We start from the raw sequence: 18,126 nt of genomic DNA, 5'->3' as shown, positions 1-18,126 counted from the left end.
TTTGAGACCAAACAATTATAATTTTCAAATATCAATAAGAAATAGAACAGTATATTGATGCAACATTCACTTCAGTGTGTCATCAGACAAATCGAATTTATTGAAATCATATCTTTTGCCACATTTGCAGTTGTAACCATCCAAAACATGACAAAGGGCAATTACATACTCAATGAGGATCCAGAGTTCTTTCTGCATTCTGCTAGCATATCCATGTAAAACTGGCACTTGCTGATCTCATTTCCAAAGTTGTTAATGCACTGCAATCATTCGAACAAGAATTATGTCAAATAGAAAAAAGTACACTCAGAAACTCATTAAAGTGAGGGATACTAATTTAAAACACAACAAGGCAATGCAAACATAAAGATTTCAATTAACATGACAAAACTCGGTGGTTGTACAACAGAAAAAATGTATGACAACATATAAAGGGAGCTCGATCCATAAGGAGGAAAAAAAATGCTCTTCTAATAGACACGCATTATGGCATTACTTAATTAAAATTAAGAGGATGACAGAACTATACAATGAGTCCCACAAGGTTAAAAAAACAAAATATAGTTGAGAGAATATATAATAATTTAAACATAAACTATAAAATAAAATAACATAGATTAACAGACACAATAACAAAGGAAAAGTCATACATTCAAGCATCATTATCAATTTAACCTTCAAGAGAACAGTGTCGTATTATTTGATTAATGCAAAATAGCCAAAACAATTGACAAATGAGATTCTTTACACAACCAATAGGAGGCTACTAAAAGGAAAAGACACAGGATTGTATAAGAATTAACTGCCCTTAAATTGCTAACACAATGGTTGAATTTTACTGCCTTCATCTTTCTAAGCGAATAAAAAATCTTTAAAAGCTTGTCAATTGTGATTGATATTTTATTATCAGACATATGATAGACATCTTTCTATCTAATTATGCCTAAGCTTCACTTATGATAATACTACATGGCATTCAATGTAAACTAGCAGAAGTATATACCAGGAACTATTCATGATTTCAAACAAAATAAATTTTCACAAAATAACAGAACAATGTTAATAACATACATCCTGGAAGGCCTTTGAATGAACATTGCATGCATCACCACCAAATGAGTTAGAAGTTGGTGCAGGGGCAGCGGCAGCAGCCTCAGAAACTACAGTTTCATGTTGAATGGTGCGAGGACCCATAACCGCATCCACAGCCCTGTGTGCCACTGCACTTCCAGTGCCAAAAGCCATACCTGCAATTAAAAAAAAATAATAAACATTTAGTACGGAGAAGAACAAACAAATTCCACTTATATGGTTCCATATGTCAAATGCAACATTTATTTTCCTTGACACACCTTGAGCTATGGTTGAACCAATGCCACTAAGCATACCACCACCACTCTGAACAGGAGCTGGAGAAGGAGCATGGTTGACTGCATCAAGACATTAAAACAATGTTTATTAGAAAAATAGCATACACCACAATACCTTCTTGTTTGGAATTTAAAAGTTTATGTTCTTAAAGCTTGTTGTTTGGAAAATATTGGCCTGCTCATGTACTGCATTAATGCATACCTGGAGCAGGGCGAGCTGGTGCAGCTCGTGGAGCTGGGCGAGCAGATCTTCCTGCAGTAAAGAACAATTCAATGGTGTCAAATAACAATAGCCAATCATAAGTTGACTCAAGATCTTAAACAAACAATTAACTATATTATGATTTATCTTTACCTAACTAACAATCAAAATGATAAAAATGTATCAACATTAATGATGAGAACAATATTTCCACTAAAAACAGTTACAGAGGTTTTATCAATTGGAACTGAACATTTATATCAGGTTTTGGATTTTATCATCTCAATGTGACCCAGTCTAGCACGCAAGTGGGCAGAGCAGACTGTTTGGGTTACACCCTAGGATTAAATACCCAAGAAAATTTAGCCTACTAAATTAATAACACCGCAGCTATAAAGTACATATCATGAAGTTCGACCACATGCATCAGTCAACAACCATATAAACAAGTATTCAAAACATATATGTCAATGACTTCAGTTGATCTGAGTTGAGACTAGAGAATGCTTTCGGATCCACCAACGTCTCTAGTCAAAAAACCTCATTATAGATAAATAGATCTTTCATATAAACATACCTACAAAGTTGAAGTTACGAATGTGTGTGGGTAAATTCGGTTAGGACGAGTGTCCCAATCTTTATGAGTCTGATTATTTCAGACCCGATTCAACCCCAGCACATAGCCCTAAATATGTGTGTCGATGGACAGTTGAGGATATGGACCCGATTCACACCCAATATAAATCAACACATAACGTTAAATCAACTCAATACAATCATTTGATGGTTAAGTATGGTTTGCTTGTTGATCGCCCTGGACCACAGACCAACCCAAGAAAAAAGCAAACACTTGGCGATTAAAAACGAAAAACAAACCTATCGTAAATAAGAAAGAAAATACATTTGCAGGCGAAACAATCCATAATTTCCCGTAATCTGGATTAATATACAACAGAAAACGATAATTCATGGATTAAAAATTGCAAACATACAACAGAAAACGAAAAGCATCATGAAATTTCATAAGAAAGACGGAAGAAAAAAAACCCTAATTCATGGCGGCCGAAAATACGGAATGAGAATTAGGGGAATACTATTTAACTTTGGGAATCAAGCAGGAAAACAATAAAAGGAGATCTAAGATGGGAACGTTACCACCGGAGCTACGGCGAGCCATGGATTGAAGTTTTAGGGCAAATAGGCAAAATGGTGCAAATGAGATTTGGTGGAGCAGAAGAAACGAATGAATAGACGGTTGCGGCGTGCGAATGGTCTATTTAAACCCTTAAAAACCTTGGAAATGGTCTACGGGAGACGTGTCGGGTTCCCATTGGTTTATTAATACGGATCTCGCTAGAACAGTCTAGAATTGAACTCGTCGTTAATGCTAATTATGAAATTTATTTTGGTTTATTTATTATTTTTGGAACGTTGTCGCATATTTACCCATTACGATTTTATTAAATTTAATTATAATTTTATTAATTTTTCGATGTTTATTATTTTATTATTTTTTTTATATTCAGAGATATAATTTAGCCTGTTTAATGTGTTATTTAAATATTTTAATGTGAAATATATTTTCGAGTAAGATTTTTTAAAATATCATGTCTGACTGGAAAAAAAAAAAGTCTACAATATGTATTAGACTATATTCAAACTTAAAAAATTAATCGGATGTTAGATTTATGACTTTTAAATTTAGCATGATCGGTCATATTTTCATCCCTATTTATCATATATTATTCTATTTGTTGACTTATCTTAATGGATTTGAATTAGGGTTGTTTAACTACACTCACAAAATCTCAATAATCAGATCAATATTGATTTATCTTTATTTCAAGAATTTTTTTATAAAACACTCCGATTTAAAATTTAAGTCATCTAATATTGATCAAATAACTTAGATTTAGTAGTTTTGTAATCTCATAAGGATTGTAATTTGTCTATTGCTACAAATTTACTGCTACTCATAAATGAATAATAACATGTATATAACTAATTGACTATTTATGATAACTGCTATTCATAAATGTCTTTAACTATTATTTTGAATTTGAGTTGGATTAGAAATCAAGATTTTACGATAAGAACAACAATTTACTTAGTTACTCTAGTAAAATATATTTTAAAAAATTATATAATTAAAATCTAACAAAAGATAAATATAATTACAATACAATAGAATTTGATATTAAATATAAATATAAAATATTAATATTTAATTTTGAACGTAAATTAAAGTATTGTAAACTAATTTGGAAAAAATAGTATATAATTTTTAATTATGGTAATTTGGTTATCTAAATATGATATAAAAGTACTTTTTCAAAAATTTGTCAGAATTTACAAGGGTATAAATCAAAGAAAAAAAATTACAAGAATAAAAAATATATTTAAACCTATTTTATATTATGTTAGGACGATGTGTGAACAAAAACATGACTGAATAAAATAATATTACGATGTCTATTATCATAATATGATAATATTTATTTTATCATTATCTTGTCACTTCAAACATACTTTATATCTTATATTGTCTCTATCTTGTTATGTGCATTAAAAAAACCTTAAAAATACTATCTAGAAGAAAACAAGGATGAAATTGATGTAATCAACGAATCACATCCTTTCTTGAATTTTCTTTCTTACAAATAACCATTTACCATTTTTTGTTACCAAAATATTAGGTTTTATTCTTTATTTATATCATAATTTTGTTAACCTTTTTAATAATTTAAGCATACATCAAATTTTGGCATATTTAATCGTATGAATGAGTTATCATTTAAATAAGATTAGATCTCTTATAAAGTCATATATACTAATACATCAAATTAAATCTCAAAATAAAATTTAATGTCATTGACTTATTACCTTGCTAGACGAGTCAAATTACTTTTGTAAAACATCAATGCAAAATAAACTTTTAAGTAAATTATCATGAATTATCATATTAAACTTTAAATCCTTATTATAGAGATGTCACATTTAGACCATAATTTTTCTTAACATATCTGCCTATTTATAAAAGATTTAACCCGACACAGCTTATTTCCTCTTTTACTTATTTTTTGTTAAAATAAAGTATTGATGCTTTTAAAATATGATTAGACGAATTGTTTCTTAAAAGATGACTAAAGGAATTGCAGTATTCCACTTTATTTGAAGAGAAAAGGTTTTGAATACGACAAATATTTGTTCAATACTTAGTTTGAAAAGTGATCATAGAACTGGACAGAAAACAGATTGAAAAAAAATCTTTTAGTCAATAGCTAACTATATAAAATATAACTAATTTTACTTATTTATATGTCCTCTCTCTCAAATACTTAACCCAAAAGTTGGTTATTTGATAACGATTAATATGACCACCCATTTCACAAAGCCAAGTCTGCCACTGGCGAATAAATCAATAATGAAAAAAATGCAAACTCAGAGCACAGCCTGGAAAGTTTCTATGAACAATATTTAACTAACAAAAAAATGGTAATGATATTATACATGAATGTAATGACGAATGTCGGAGATCAACCGCTCCTGTTATTCGTTCTGCCAACGCTATATCAGAAGAGAAGGGAAATTGGATAAAGAAAGCACCAACCAACACTCCTCACCATTTCAGTTGGAAATAGTAGTTAAAAGAGTCTGGCTCCAGGAACCCAAAAATTGCAGAAGTGCAAACGTATAAATGAAATACTAGGTTTTAGTCAATTCCCTCAGCCAACAAGCATGACCAGCTAGCTAATTTGTCAGCCATGGGATCAAAACCTGACAAGTATAGCACTCAACTTCCATTTGAAACTTCACAAGCATGCAAAAGTTATTTAAGCTCCCCAGAATGTGAATACTTCTTATGCACTAGGTTCTTGGGAGAACACGCAAACTTCTTAGACATTGTCTCCTGAACTGCTAGTAGAATACATAGAAGAAGTTGGTAATCCACGAATTTTAGGCAAGCCAGTTGTTTCAGGTGAACCATGTCCCCATTCAACTGTTTCAGCTTCAAGAGGTAGTTCGTCCAAGTCCTACCAAGATGAAATACAGACATCAAAGACCAACCATATTTTGAAATCAAGGTGATTATGCAGAAAAGCTCATAGATTCAAGAGCATATAAATATCTTGGACAGTATATACTTCGGCAAGTCATGAGAAGAAAGTGATTCAGAAACAGTAACAGGTTAACTGCACTCATGTAGATAGTGAGGCATCGTGTTGCAAACCTTGAGGTCACAGCTTAATTATTCATAGAAACCAAGGCTTCAATAATAATCCCACACTAACAAATGACCATTATTATGAGTGTTTACCATGTTAGAACCAAGTATCAGAAGTCAACAACAGATATCAAGGAGAACCAAGAATGTGTTATAAATAAAATATTAATTCCATTAAATATAGATAAGCAGAATCAATGAGAGCTTTGACATAATAGTGTTTGTGTTGTTACCATGTGATCCCAAGGTCACAGGTTGGTGTCATGGATTCGCCATCTTATAAATATAAATAAATATAAGATAAGGTTACCTATTATAAATCCACATAATGATGCCAAGCCATTCCTGGACCCGGCACACAGCATAGCTTTATAATACCCGTTTCATTTTATAGGTGTTGGTTTAAGGTGAGCAGATCAACGTTAATAACAAAGATCACAACCTCTCCTCAAAAAACCAAAGACATTCTTTTAAAGGAGGCCAAAACTTTTTCATATAAAAATAATACAGAACTTCAGTTAGATAGTGCAGACTGAAGTGAAGTGTTAAAATAACCTCACCCTAAAAGCTTGTTGATAAGCTCGGAGCAGTTCTCGACAGCGTTTTCTTTTAACAGCTATCTCATTAGGTTCTTGCAACATCTCTTCAAACAGATCGTCTCTGGTTTTTGAAGTGACATACAGGGCACAATCAGTAAGCAACATCAGACAAATTATATAAACCCCAAAGTAAATGTGAATCACCGGGATACAACCATGTTACCTATATAGATTTGCGATGAAGACATTGTGCAGCTCTCTCTTTGTGTTATTTACCTAGTTATAGAGTGCATAGAAGGTAAGTTCAAATACTCGAGTACATACTAAAATGTGATGAATGTAAGCTGTTGGAATATTTGGGAAATATCTCATAACATCATCATTATATCTTAACATATTTTAGAGATCTCTTAAGACTTGTTTCCATCTTTCCTATATTTCCTGAATTGCTTCCTTATTTAAGACTGCCCATTGGGAATCTAGTAATAAAATAAATAAGGATAAGGATTGGTGCATTGTCATTTGTAATAAAATATCACACACCATATATCAATACTATATTCTATTATCCAGATAAATTTTATTTCCCTTCTTTTTTACTTAAATCATGTAATCTCTGTAAAATTTCAATAATAACAAAATACATACCGCATCCTACAAAACAACCTATCCAAATTATCAAAGATAGAGCTCACAAATAACAAATCAAGGACAAAAATTGCAACTACTGATATCACTTCTAACCACACATTGAGCAGAAGCACCTGGTGGATTAGCACCAAATATTGCATCAGATATGGTGGATAGCCATATCAGATTGCAAACATATCTGGTACAGAGGACTATAAGATTTTTGAATAAACCATCACATCACTTGTTTTAAATTTATCACTGAAATATTTAAATATAATAAAAAATGCATAGACCTAAAAGAAAGAAAGATACCAAGAAGTGCATAATCGCCTTAGGAATTAGGTCTTCAACATTTTTTCTGACAATCTCGTAATATGATCTCAAAAGCAACTTTGTTACTGCAATTTCAACAGCTAATGTCTCTGAACTTCTCTCAGATGGCCTCAAGACTTGAGGGGGCTACAAAACCAAAAGCACATTAAATACACCATATGGGCAAACACACACACATACAACCATGGAACAAATTGTCGATACTGATGATTGTTAATTATAATATAATATATACACCTCTCTTAAATGAATTGTAGAGAACGACTGCAAACTTTGAACTGGATCATTATGAGGTTTACTAGTTGTATCCTCCTTCACAGACACACGGTTATCACCTCCACCAAAAATGGATGAGATCCCCCAACTAGATCCACCAGTGGTTCCTGTGGGCAAACAAACATCAAGCCACCAAAAAAATTATAACTTACAATAAGACTGATGCTTGTTGGTACATCGAAGACGTTCATCGAAGGAAAAAAACATAAAGGTGCAAAATCAAATGCATAAAAAGTACACTACTACATGCCTCAGAAAATTCAAACATTATAAATAAATAAAAAATGTACCTGAGTGTACTACTTTATCAGCATCTGATGCAGCACGGACACCCTGTTTTTTTAAACCATATCATAAGAATCAACAAATCAGAACAAGAACTATCCAACAAAAAAAAAAAACAAATCCGAACAAGATAATATAGTATCCCATATATTGACTGGATACAACGTAAGCAAAACATCCAGTTAACTAAACAGGATGAAATTACATGATCAGCCATTACTCCATTTGGATGTCTTGCAAGAATAGATCGAGACTTCCCACTTCTTTCAGAAGCTGGTGCCCTATCAGACTCCAAAGAATCCTATTGGAAATTAATGATTGATAGGAAAACACTAATTAGTTTCCACAGTTAGTATGAAAAGCAAAATATGATTGGACGGGATCCCACATAACGTGTACCTTCACTTTAGAAACTGGCAGAGAAACTGTAGAAGACTTAGTCTGTTGCGCTGCAGCTTCTAATGCTTTACTTCCACCAATAAAATTTGGGTGGGAAGTGTTTATGTAATCCATCTACAAAATGCAGTAGTTTAACTGAGAAAATGATGATAAGGAATAAAATGTGGCATGACAATGATTTTCTACTAGATTCCCTATAAAGAACATCATTCATAAATATTTTAACAGTATACAAAGCGATCGTTAGCCAAGAAGCGATCGTTAACCAAGAGGTAGGTAAAATGCATTTTCAGTTTAAATTTCTGCAACCCCAAATCGAATGGGTTAAATTCTGAAGATATATCCTAAGAAATGAAGGCATTGTATATCAAACAATAGCTATCACACCCAAACCAGTGTTGTGAATCTCGAAATCAGCGCAAGACGGCCACCCCAAAATGCTATAGCAGAAATAGCAAACTCCAGGATGACCATTATATTTATAAATTTATAATGGAGGGATCAAGTTATAATAACTCGTTATAAACATTATATTTTACCAATCCAACAGTTTAATATTCTCATATTATATTAATGATCAAACATATAATTTCATATAAATTGGACATTTGTCGCTATGTAATCTTATAATCAATATTTACATTTTTAAGAAGTTTATTATCCTGTTCTTTTAAAGTTGTGAAATTTAATGAATTTTGTAGAATTAATATATTCAATAAGAACTCTTAATTTGAAGGTTGGATTAATAAAATTTAATAGTTAAGTGAGTTATTAACCAAAGTAACTCTATCCAGACTCCAGAGTTACTGTTGGAGCAACTTGATTCCTCCTATATGAATGCAAAAGAAATAGACAGAAGTGGACAAGAGACTGATTTCTATCCTGCTGGACAGTGGACATAAAAGGAAAGAGACTGTCACACAAGAGGAAGAGAAAACAGAACAAGAAGACTGGGTTTTCTGAAAAGTGAGAGGGAAAAAACATTTGAACAGAAAAAAGAGCATGAATTAAGAAAAAAAAGAAAACTAAAAAAATAACTGAACATAAATTTAGTTATTCAGAAAGAACAGAACACAAAAAGAGAAGAAAAAAGAAAGACAAACATGTGGAAGGAGACCTACAAGGATCAACCCAAAGGATTTTGTTCTTTGAGAATATTTTGATTAATAATGTAGCATCTTATTTCAAATTAGAATTAGATTTGAATTAATTAGGATTTTATTCAGATCAGAAGAGAGGTTCTCTTTGGTTCTTCGAGATTTATCGGTTAGTCTGTGGCAATTAAAACTGCCTTATCAACCAAAACATCCATAGCCAGTTGTGGCATATTCACTACCAAAGGTTCATCGTGGGAGGTGGGCCACTGTGGATGAGGCTTGTGCTCCATGTGAAGCAATGGTCGTGTTCGGCCATAGCATTCAATTTCTCCATTATTGACATTAAATTGTGGTCTCCGCCTTCACCACTCTGGTTTTGGTCCCAATGGTTCCCAATTTCCATATCATTTGGTACCATAGCCAGTAAACATATGAAAAACAAAGCAATAATGTTGCGTGAAAAAAGTATTTAGAAACCAAAAAGTTGGGATCAATCCAAGTGTGAGATATAGGTCAAAGGTTATATTCGAAAGTATTATGATAGGACACTAGATATTGGGCTTTGGCCCAATAGATAGGTTGATTAGAGAATAAGAGTTAGTTAATATATTCACTGATTTTATGGAATTTTGTTACAGATTTCTGTTATAAAAGAGAAGGAAGGGTAGTTAGAAAAGGGATAGAGAAAAATATTGTTACGCAGTTAGGAGAGTCTCTCTCAGGATTAGGAGCAAATTATGCTCTGGTAGGAGTTCTTGGAAATCTGGTTGTTTTCTTTTTCTTGCTGATTTCACCATTGTAGAGCTTGCTGCTCATCACTTTCATTCAATAGAATTCCATTTTCATTATGTAAAGTTTGGTTTCTATCATTGGTCCGACCTGCCGATTATCGAGAGGAGCTAGCAAAATCGAATGCCACCAAAAATGTCTGACAGAGTCGAAGCTTCGGAGATACGAATGGCGGCCATGGAAGATTCGATGTGCCAAACCTTGGAGGAATTTCGTCAAACTATCTTGACGGAGTTTGCAAAATTGTTGAATCAGACTTCAAAGGAGATACCACGCTCATCTGTTGGTGATGAAGTTGTGATAGAATACATCTGGCAATGAAGAAAGTGGAGTTGCCGTCAATTGACGGAGATGATCCGATTCGATGGATCACACGCGCAAAAATGTATTTTGACGTACAAGGGACAATAGAGGAGGTGAAGGTCCGTTTGGCTAAGATTAGTATGGAAGAAGCAACGATTCACTGGTACAACTTGCTGCGTGAAACCGTGGATGACCTTACGTGGGAGATACTGAAGCAAGCTTTGATAGAGAGATATGGTGGAAGGCAAAGTGATAATCCCTTCAAAGAATTGAAGGATTTGCAGCAAACTGGGGATGTTGATGAGTACATCAACGCATTTGAATCCACTTCTTCGAAGGTGAAAAGGTTACTGGAGGAGCAGTACCTTGGGTATTTTTTGGGAGGACTCAAATCGGAGCTCTGATTGAGAGTGAGGACGTTCAGTCCTCAAACTAGACTACAAGCAATGAAGATCGCGCATGATGTTGATGACGAGCTGCGTGGGATGATTACAGCAAGAGGAGGAGGATCTGGCCGAACTAGGCCAAATGATTATGGTTCTGGGCCCAATAAGAAAAGTAACTCCGGATCTAATTATAACCCGAGTCCATATCAGAATGGAAACGGGTCGAATGCTGGAGCGGGTCAAATCAAACCAGGTTCTACAATTTTAAACCCTAATTCGAATTCGCTGAAGACGGGAAGCGACAGCGAACAGAGGAACGGCAATCGTAACAGAGGAACGAAGCATCTTCCCTACTCGGAACTGATGGATTGCAAGGCACGTGGGCTCTGTTTTCGATGTGGGGAACGATTCCACCCACGTCATTAGTGTGCTGAAAAGTAACTTCGTTTGGTGATTCTCGGTGACGGTGAAACGATCAACGACGTTGACAAAGTGATAGCAATCTAGTTGATGGAAGATGAGAGGGAAACACCATTAGAGTGCCATTCTTTGAAGCTATGTGAAGTGGAGAATGGGAATAACGTCAAGAAACCTCTCCCAACTACCTTGCGTTTGCAGGGAATGGTGAAGGGGGAATGCATAATGATAATGGTGCTAGTCACAATTTTGTGACCCATCCATTGGCAGCATCCCTGCAACTTATAGTAGAACGAATCAAGGCCACGGATGTGAGATTTGGGAACGGCACCGGAGTGACTACGACAGAGAAGTGTGAAAGGTTTGACATTCAATTTGGAAAGTTTAACACTACGGTGGAGGCTTACATATTTGAATTGGAAGAGGTAGATATGATTTTGGGAGTGGCTTGGCTACACAAGATTGGTAAGGTGATGTTTGATTGGGAGGAAATGGCCATTTGTTTTGACCGGAAGGGGGACACTGTGAAATTACAGTGTCAAATTCCTAAGGACAAGGGAAGGGAACAGGAGAGGGAACTTAGTATTGCTGCTATGAACATGGTAAGGCCAGGGAAAATCACCAAGTGGGAAGGAAATAAGGAAATCATTAGTTGGGAACCTGGAGCATGACTGAAGAATCAGTGCCCATATGCGAGCCTTGAGGACAAGGCTTACTCTAAAGGGGGAGGTAATGATAGGACCCTAGATATTGGGCCCTGGCCCAATAGATAGGTTGATTAGAGAATAAGAGTTAGTATATTATGAAGAGAAAAACTTCTCATAAGTTCCACTCCTTGCACAAACTTTCAATATCAGTTGAGACAAATCAAGGTAGTCAATAGAGCAATATAGTTGTGGAGTCGCATGGAGCAACCTCAGACCATCACAATGCTTCCATCATGGAGCATTTTTCTGTCGCCATCAATCACAGCCACTGTTTTCCACAGAGCTACACCATTTAGATGAAAATCACCAAGAGTGACCTGTGTGACCCACAGAACAACTACTCTTCAGAATCCAGGTATACCTATTGCCTTTCTTCCCTTTCAAACTTCTGTCTTTGTCACAATAAAGGTAGCTAAAAGCACACTTCACTTTTCTCATCACTATCCCCTTAATTTGTTTCTGTTTTCCCCACCCTTATTACATCATTAGTTTACTTCATTTCTATATTCTTCCCATTCTATTTCCAGGCAACCACGGTCCACAACTATGTTACCTTCCTTGTAATTGACTTGTTAATAATACCTTATACTGACTGTGATGATGCCTTTAGATTATGACTGGTTAACGTTTGGTATTTGTCTTTTCTAAGCCTTCTTATATGCATATCATAAATATTGATCTCATATGGCATGCGGACATCCCATTATCCCTGCCCACCTAGTGTCTTTGGGGTTAGATGTTCCTCGTCTTGACTTGGGATAGATAACCACGACATTTATCACTATTTTGAGCATCTACTACTAACATGAAGATTGCAGAAGAAGAGGGGAACATATACATTTACATAATGAAGCAAAATTCCGGCATACCTCCATTTCTATTATGTGTGTGATCATATTCTCTGAGGGTTCAAGGCCTTCTCGTAAAAAGTTCCCAATAACTTCATCCATGCGCTTTCTCAAGAAAGGGAACCGCTGCATTTCAGTCACCATACAGCGGTGGCTGATCTGAAAAGAATATATGTTATATCTGGCACAAATTTGCGTGGAACTGAAAATGAAGCGAGGTAGAAGAGATGACAAGCCATAAAACCTTACCTTCATTAACTCATCATATATAAACCTGGCACATTGAAGACTTGGATCCAACAGCCGAGATATTTGCCGTCGCACAAGGACTTCAAATGGAACCTAATTACATGGAAATAATTGATACATAGGTTCTTCAGTTGAGGAAAAATCCATACTCAATAGGATACCGGATAAGAATGTCTTCAATGAAGAAAACTTAAATCTACATATGAGGACAACAGGACCTACGTCTGGAACAAACAGTGCTGCTTTGGGTCCAGTTGCATTCTGTATGGCTGTACGAATATCATCATCAGTCAAGTCTTCACACGGATCCACTTCCTATAAGATACATTAAGTTGCATTATATAATAGAACTCGTGAACTAGTTCTGAAGAAATGAACAGAGAGACACAATCATTGGATCACATGGAATTCAACATAATTTAACTGTTGCCTAAAAATCTCCACGATATAACTGCGCCCATATAAAATGACTTATGTTTTTCCTTTTCCCTTTAGGCTATTCAATTTGATACCATGTATGCAACATAGTTTGCTTGGAACATAAAAACAAGTTAAAATTAAGCATTTTGTTCAACATTTACAAAATCAAGATGGGTATGTGACTTGCAACAAAAAGACTTACTAAAAAATTAAACATTTGATTATTTATACTTGATATGACCATTGACAAGCAAAGATTAAATAGTACATGAATGATGTATGAATAATGAGAGGAGAATGGGTTAACAGGCATCTATCAATTAATTAGGATAAATGGATGAGATGAACACCCATTACAACAAATAGATATAGGCCAGACAGGTCGATCTTTAGTTAATAAACTACGCATGGATTAATGGCCTAATTATAACTATACTCATTTTCTGTCCCTAATTTCGACATCTTATGATAGTACCTGTATATTTTCAAACACCATCATATATAAAAGACAAATTTCATACCTCTAAACTCCTCACAAATATGGATTGAAAAATATAATTAATCCGTGCTCCACCTGATAGTTCAGATGTAGACATAGCCTCATTCTTTCCCTCAACCATGGAGGAGAACGCTATTTTCAACAAGAAAAAAGAAAGTGTTACTGACTTTTGGAGGTCGTTATAACTGGAATAGCAGTTCACAAATGTGATAAGAAATGGTATGAGTTTGCAAATGAAAACCATAAAAGCTGAAGAGAAGATTAGAAATCGGATGGTAGAGATAGTTAAATACCGTCACAGTATTTTGAAAGAATATTCAGGACAAGAGCACCCTGTCCAGCCTGTATGACATGAAGAATCATATTAAGGTAAAATAAGGTACATGGTCGGTCAAAACAGAAAACATGTTGGCTTTATATTACAACAAGGATAATCATTGTATAGTATTATTTACAAATGTCAAACGGAAGCATCAAAATATTAACACATGCCTTGGACTCTGTGATTTCACCATAGCTTGCATGTTCTTTAGCAAGAGTAACTAGTGAAGTGCTTATACGTGCTTTCAGCCCTGGTAGCACAGCCTTGATGTGTTGTGCAAGAATCTGCAAGAGATGACCAGGCAAATGTGGATATGAAATGCCAAGTCCAGAAACTGGAATCATCTACGAATTTAAAATGGTTTGATCTTTCGGCCAATTTCTAAGAATTTAATGTTTTTAATAGTATATGTAAGCAGAACGTGTAATTAAGGCCAGCATTAAAGAAAATAAATAACAAAAACTAATCGGAGTTTTCAACATTGCAAAGCCTACCTTGTTCAACTTCTTTGCCAATTGAGGAACGCCACAACTATCAGCTAGACCACTATATATCTTGAATTGCACAGAAAAAATATCAGTATCTAGAAGTGACATGTATCTAATATTACTAATTACAAAGCAATGGTTCATCCTTACAGGATGATTGCGGAAAAATTTCTCTTCAGCAATCAGAGCCTCCTTTATAGTCCTGTTCACCAGAATATCCTGAGTTGATATGAAAACAGCAACTGAATTTCAGTATTACATGTTGACTTAGACACTAATCAAGCAATTTACACAAGTGCATATTTGTTTGTGTTGATTAGGGATGGGAATAGGCTGGGTCAAAGTAGGCTTTGCTAAGCCTAAGCCTGAGCCTGTCAAGAAATTAAAGGCTTAAGCCTGGTCTGTCACAGACTTACTTTTTATGCCTAAATCTGACCTTGATAGAAGTCTGGTATGGCTTGTTAGCCTACTTAAAAGTCTATTTCATTTTAACATTTTTGAATAAGTAATTAAACATATCTATAAATAGATTTAACATGAAATTAAGTTCAATTTTGATATTTAACATCACATTTTGAAGAATATGACTCCATTTAGGCCTAAATCTGACCTTGATAGAAGTCTGGTATGGCTTGTTAGCCTACTTAAAAGTCTATTTCAGTTTAACATTTTTGAATAAGTAATCAAACATATCTATAAATAGATTTAACATGAAATTAAGTTCTATTTTGATATTTAACATCACATTTTGAAGAATATGACTCTATATACATCCTACTTAAAATATATTTTAAAAATAATATATTTAAATATGTCAAAAACTAAATAAGGTTAATATGCGTAAATAAATAAAAGTTGAACATATATAACAAAAAGGTCGGCCTAAAGGGCTTATTATGTGACCTGTAGCCTGACATTTTTAACTAAGTAGGTTTTTTAAGAAGCATTGGTCTTAGTTGTTTAGAAAAAAAGTCTGACCTGGCTTAGGCCTGACGTAGGCTAAGCCGTAGGCCCCTGTTGGTCGGCCTGGCCTATTCCCATCCCTAGTGTTGATTACATATTTTCTTTTATGTGCGTGCATTTATTATTCGCTAACAACACATGCAAAGGCTAAATGTATCCAGTCACACACTCTTCAATTCATTACAGCAGGATAGAAAGAACACATTACCTCCTGGCTCCGATTTACAACACCGACATAACCAAGTCGGAGGGGAATAATTTTTCCCAGTAAAAGATTCCGAGCATCCGTACCTCTGTCCATGATATCCAACTACAAGACAAGACAAAGCAATACCATTCTGAAACTCATCAGAACAAGCAAATAGCAAGAAAAAATTCACAAATTACATTTGATTGTCGGAGAGAAAATATACTAAACCTTGGTTATGACACCTATAGTTCTATGACCTGCAATAAACGTAAAAAATAAAATCAGAAACCAATAACATATATTTGAAAAGATTAAATCGTTTCAAGTACAAAAAGAATCAGTATGTTGTTACCATCAGGATCAGCATTTCCGGCCATTTGAAGTGCATCGGAGTTTGCCAAATCTGAATTAGCGGGCGTGACGGCGAGAATGAGACAAGTGGGAACTTTGATGTAAGACATGATCATGGTTCTAATACGAGCTTCAATATCTGAAGGTTGATCACCGACGGGAACTTTGGTAATGCCAGGAAGATCGACAAGAGTAATATCAAGAACATTAGGCGAAAAGATCTTGAGACGAATTTGTTTATCGGAAACACCTTTGTTCCCTCCAGCTTCTCTATCAGTTTCAGCCTATAAAAGCATCGCCTAATCGATATCAAATTCAATTCGATTAAACTGAACTAGTGTTTTTTTAAATTGAAGAGGTGGAAAGAACAAACCTGAATTTCGGCACGGATTTGAGAGAAATCATAGAATGTACGGCCAGGTAAGTGAAGAAACTCGGCGGATTCGGATTGGGAGGGTGGAGTGTGAACGAGTTGAAGGACGAGTGGTCTTCTTGTGCATATTTCATTGCCACGTGGGAGGAAGTCACGGCCGACGAGGGCTTCGAGGACGCTAGACTTGCCGCTACTTTGGCTGCCGACAACCGCTACTTGAGGGAGGTCGATGGTGGATTGGCTTCCGACGCGGCTGAAAATGTCTTGAAGCTTGTTGACTAATGAGATTACGGAGGAACCTAGCGGGGCGCCTTCATTCGCCACCGCCATCGTTTGATTAGGGTTTTAGCTAATCTTGTTACTTATTATCTCAGCTGAACTCAATGCGTGATTGTTCTTCTTCGCCTTCTTGTATTGTGCCGCTTTTCAAAAACTACTTTCAGTTCCTATTAAAAATGGAACCGATTTTTTAACGATGATGGGAAGGGAGAAAACTTCGTGAGTTTCGACTTTTCAATAATTCTTCATTCATCTATTCGGAAATTGATTTTTCAATAATTATTGTTTAAGATTCTTTTATTTTTTTACTTTTTTTTTTTTTATACGTTGTTTACCTCTTTTATAATACTAGTAAATTTTAATTGTATTTATTTTTATTAATTTATGAAATTAATATTTTTATTTTAAAAATAATAATTTTAATCTCTCTGTTTAACTTTTAAACTAAAAAGTGATAATGTGATATTATTTAAATAATATGATATATGATACGACTATTTATAATTATTAACATCTATAAAATTTGAATAAAACGGCATAAAAATTTATATTTTAATTTTAAACTTTTTTATATTTTTAATTTAATATATGAATAATTAATGCATTTAAATTGTTCTATGTCATATAATTGTATGTCACGTCATTAAAAATATGTCAAATCGTTATTTTTTAGTTTAAAAATCTTAGTGAAAAATCAAAATTGTCGAATTTTAAAATAGGAAGACCAATTTCATGAATCAATAAAAATAGGGGGATTAAAATTGTAATTAAGTCTAATAATAATAATAAATGAATAAATACTTGTTTTAAAATTTAGAGGATGTATTGAATTGAGATTTTAAAAAATCATTTTGAGAAGAAAAAAAAATGAAGATATTAAAAGATTTTGTAAAAATGTGTAAATTTTGAGAGACTCTTTATAAGCTTTTAACAAAATTTCTTTACAATTAAAATTTTCAATATTTTTCAATGGATTTATTATACAATATTTTGAAATATTTTATAAATTTATAATATTAAATGACAGCATATAATAAATATATTATAAAATTTGAATAAATAAAAACAAAATTGATATAGTTATTAAAATCTTTCAACAACAACATATTTTATATTTTCATGGTCATTTAAGTAGCATTTATCAACATATTTGTAGTTATATTACTCCTCCATGCATTAACAT

At 34.0% G+C, this 18,126-nt stretch overlaps 2 protein-coding genes across 2 annotated transcripts; both read right to left on the bottom strand.

Moving 5' to 3' along the window:
• LOC101488541 (uncharacterized) lies at nucleotides 1-2,881 on the bottom strand. Its single transcript, XM_004504804.4, has 5 exons — nucleotides 2,728-2,881; nucleotides 1,573-1,623; nucleotides 1,353-1,430; nucleotides 1,072-1,247; nucleotides 1-260 (listed from the first exon to the last, which is right to left on the bottom strand). The coding sequence occupies exons 1-5, from the start codon at nucleotides 2,747-2,749 to the stop codon at nucleotides 162-164; spliced, it is 426 nt and encodes a 141-aa protein (XP_004504861.1). The 5' UTR covers nucleotides 2,750-2,881; the 3' UTR covers nucleotides 1-161.
• A 2,173-nt stretch (nucleotides 2,882-5,054) lies between these two features.
• LOC101515786 (dynamin-related protein 3A-like) lies at nucleotides 5,055-17,185 on the bottom strand. The gene is made up of 20 exons (XM_012717006.3): nucleotides 16,665-17,185; nucleotides 16,293-16,575; nucleotides 16,169-16,197; nucleotides 15,959-16,060; nucleotides 14,938-15,006; nucleotides 14,794-14,853; nucleotides 14,470-14,583; nucleotides 14,271-14,319; nucleotides 14,000-14,109; nucleotides 13,281-13,373; nucleotides 13,059-13,151; nucleotides 12,831-12,968; nucleotides 8,263-8,376; nucleotides 8,069-8,164; nucleotides 7,869-7,911; nucleotides 7,540-7,685; nucleotides 7,282-7,428; nucleotides 6,560-6,612; nucleotides 6,358-6,457; nucleotides 5,055-5,606 (listed from the first exon to the last, which is right to left on the bottom strand). Exons 1-20 carry the CDS (start codon nucleotides 16,992-16,994, stop codon nucleotides 5,469-5,471), a joined length of 2,307 nt encoding a protein of 768 aa, XP_012572460.2. The 5' UTR covers nucleotides 16,995-17,185; the 3' UTR covers nucleotides 5,055-5,468.
• Nucleotides 17,186-18,126: the final 941 nt, after the last annotated feature.

Source organism: Cicer arietinum, chromosome 6 (genome assembly GCF_000331145.2).
Source record: "Cicer arietinum cultivar CDC Frontier isolate Library 1 chromosome 6, Cicar.CDCFrontier_v2.0, whole genome shotgun sequence".
Lineage (NCBI taxonomy): Eukaryota > Viridiplantae > Streptophyta > Magnoliopsida > Fabales > Fabaceae > Cicer > Cicer arietinum.
This window is presented reverse-complemented; position numbering and strand designations above follow the sequence as displayed.

Bases quoted from the DNA above. Each gene is read 5' to 3' on its own strand.
- LOC101515786 (XM_012717006.3), bottom strand. From the start codon at position 16,994: ATGGCGGTGGCGAATGAAGGCGCCCCGCTAGGTTCCTCCGTAATCTCA. The intron at 13,374-13,999 runs GTATGAAATTTG...TGTATCTTATAG, and splicing joins TATTTGTGAGGAGTTTAGAG to GAAGTGGATCCGTGTGAAGA. The intron at 12,969-13,058 runs GTAAGGTTTTAT...TATTCTTTTCAG, and splicing joins TATATGATGAGTTAATGAAG to ATCAGCCACCGCTGTATGGT.
- LOC101488541 (XM_004504804.4), bottom strand. From the start codon at position 2,749: ATGGCTCGCCGTAGCTCCGGTG. The intron at 1,624-2,727 runs GTAACGTTCCCA...TCTTTACTGCAG, and splicing joins GGCTCGCCGTAGCTCCGGTG to GAAGATCTGCTCGCCCAGCT. The intron at 261-1,071 runs GTATGTTATTAA...GAATGATTGCAG, and splicing joins ATTCAAAGGCCTTCCAGGAT to TGCATTAACAACTTTGGAAA.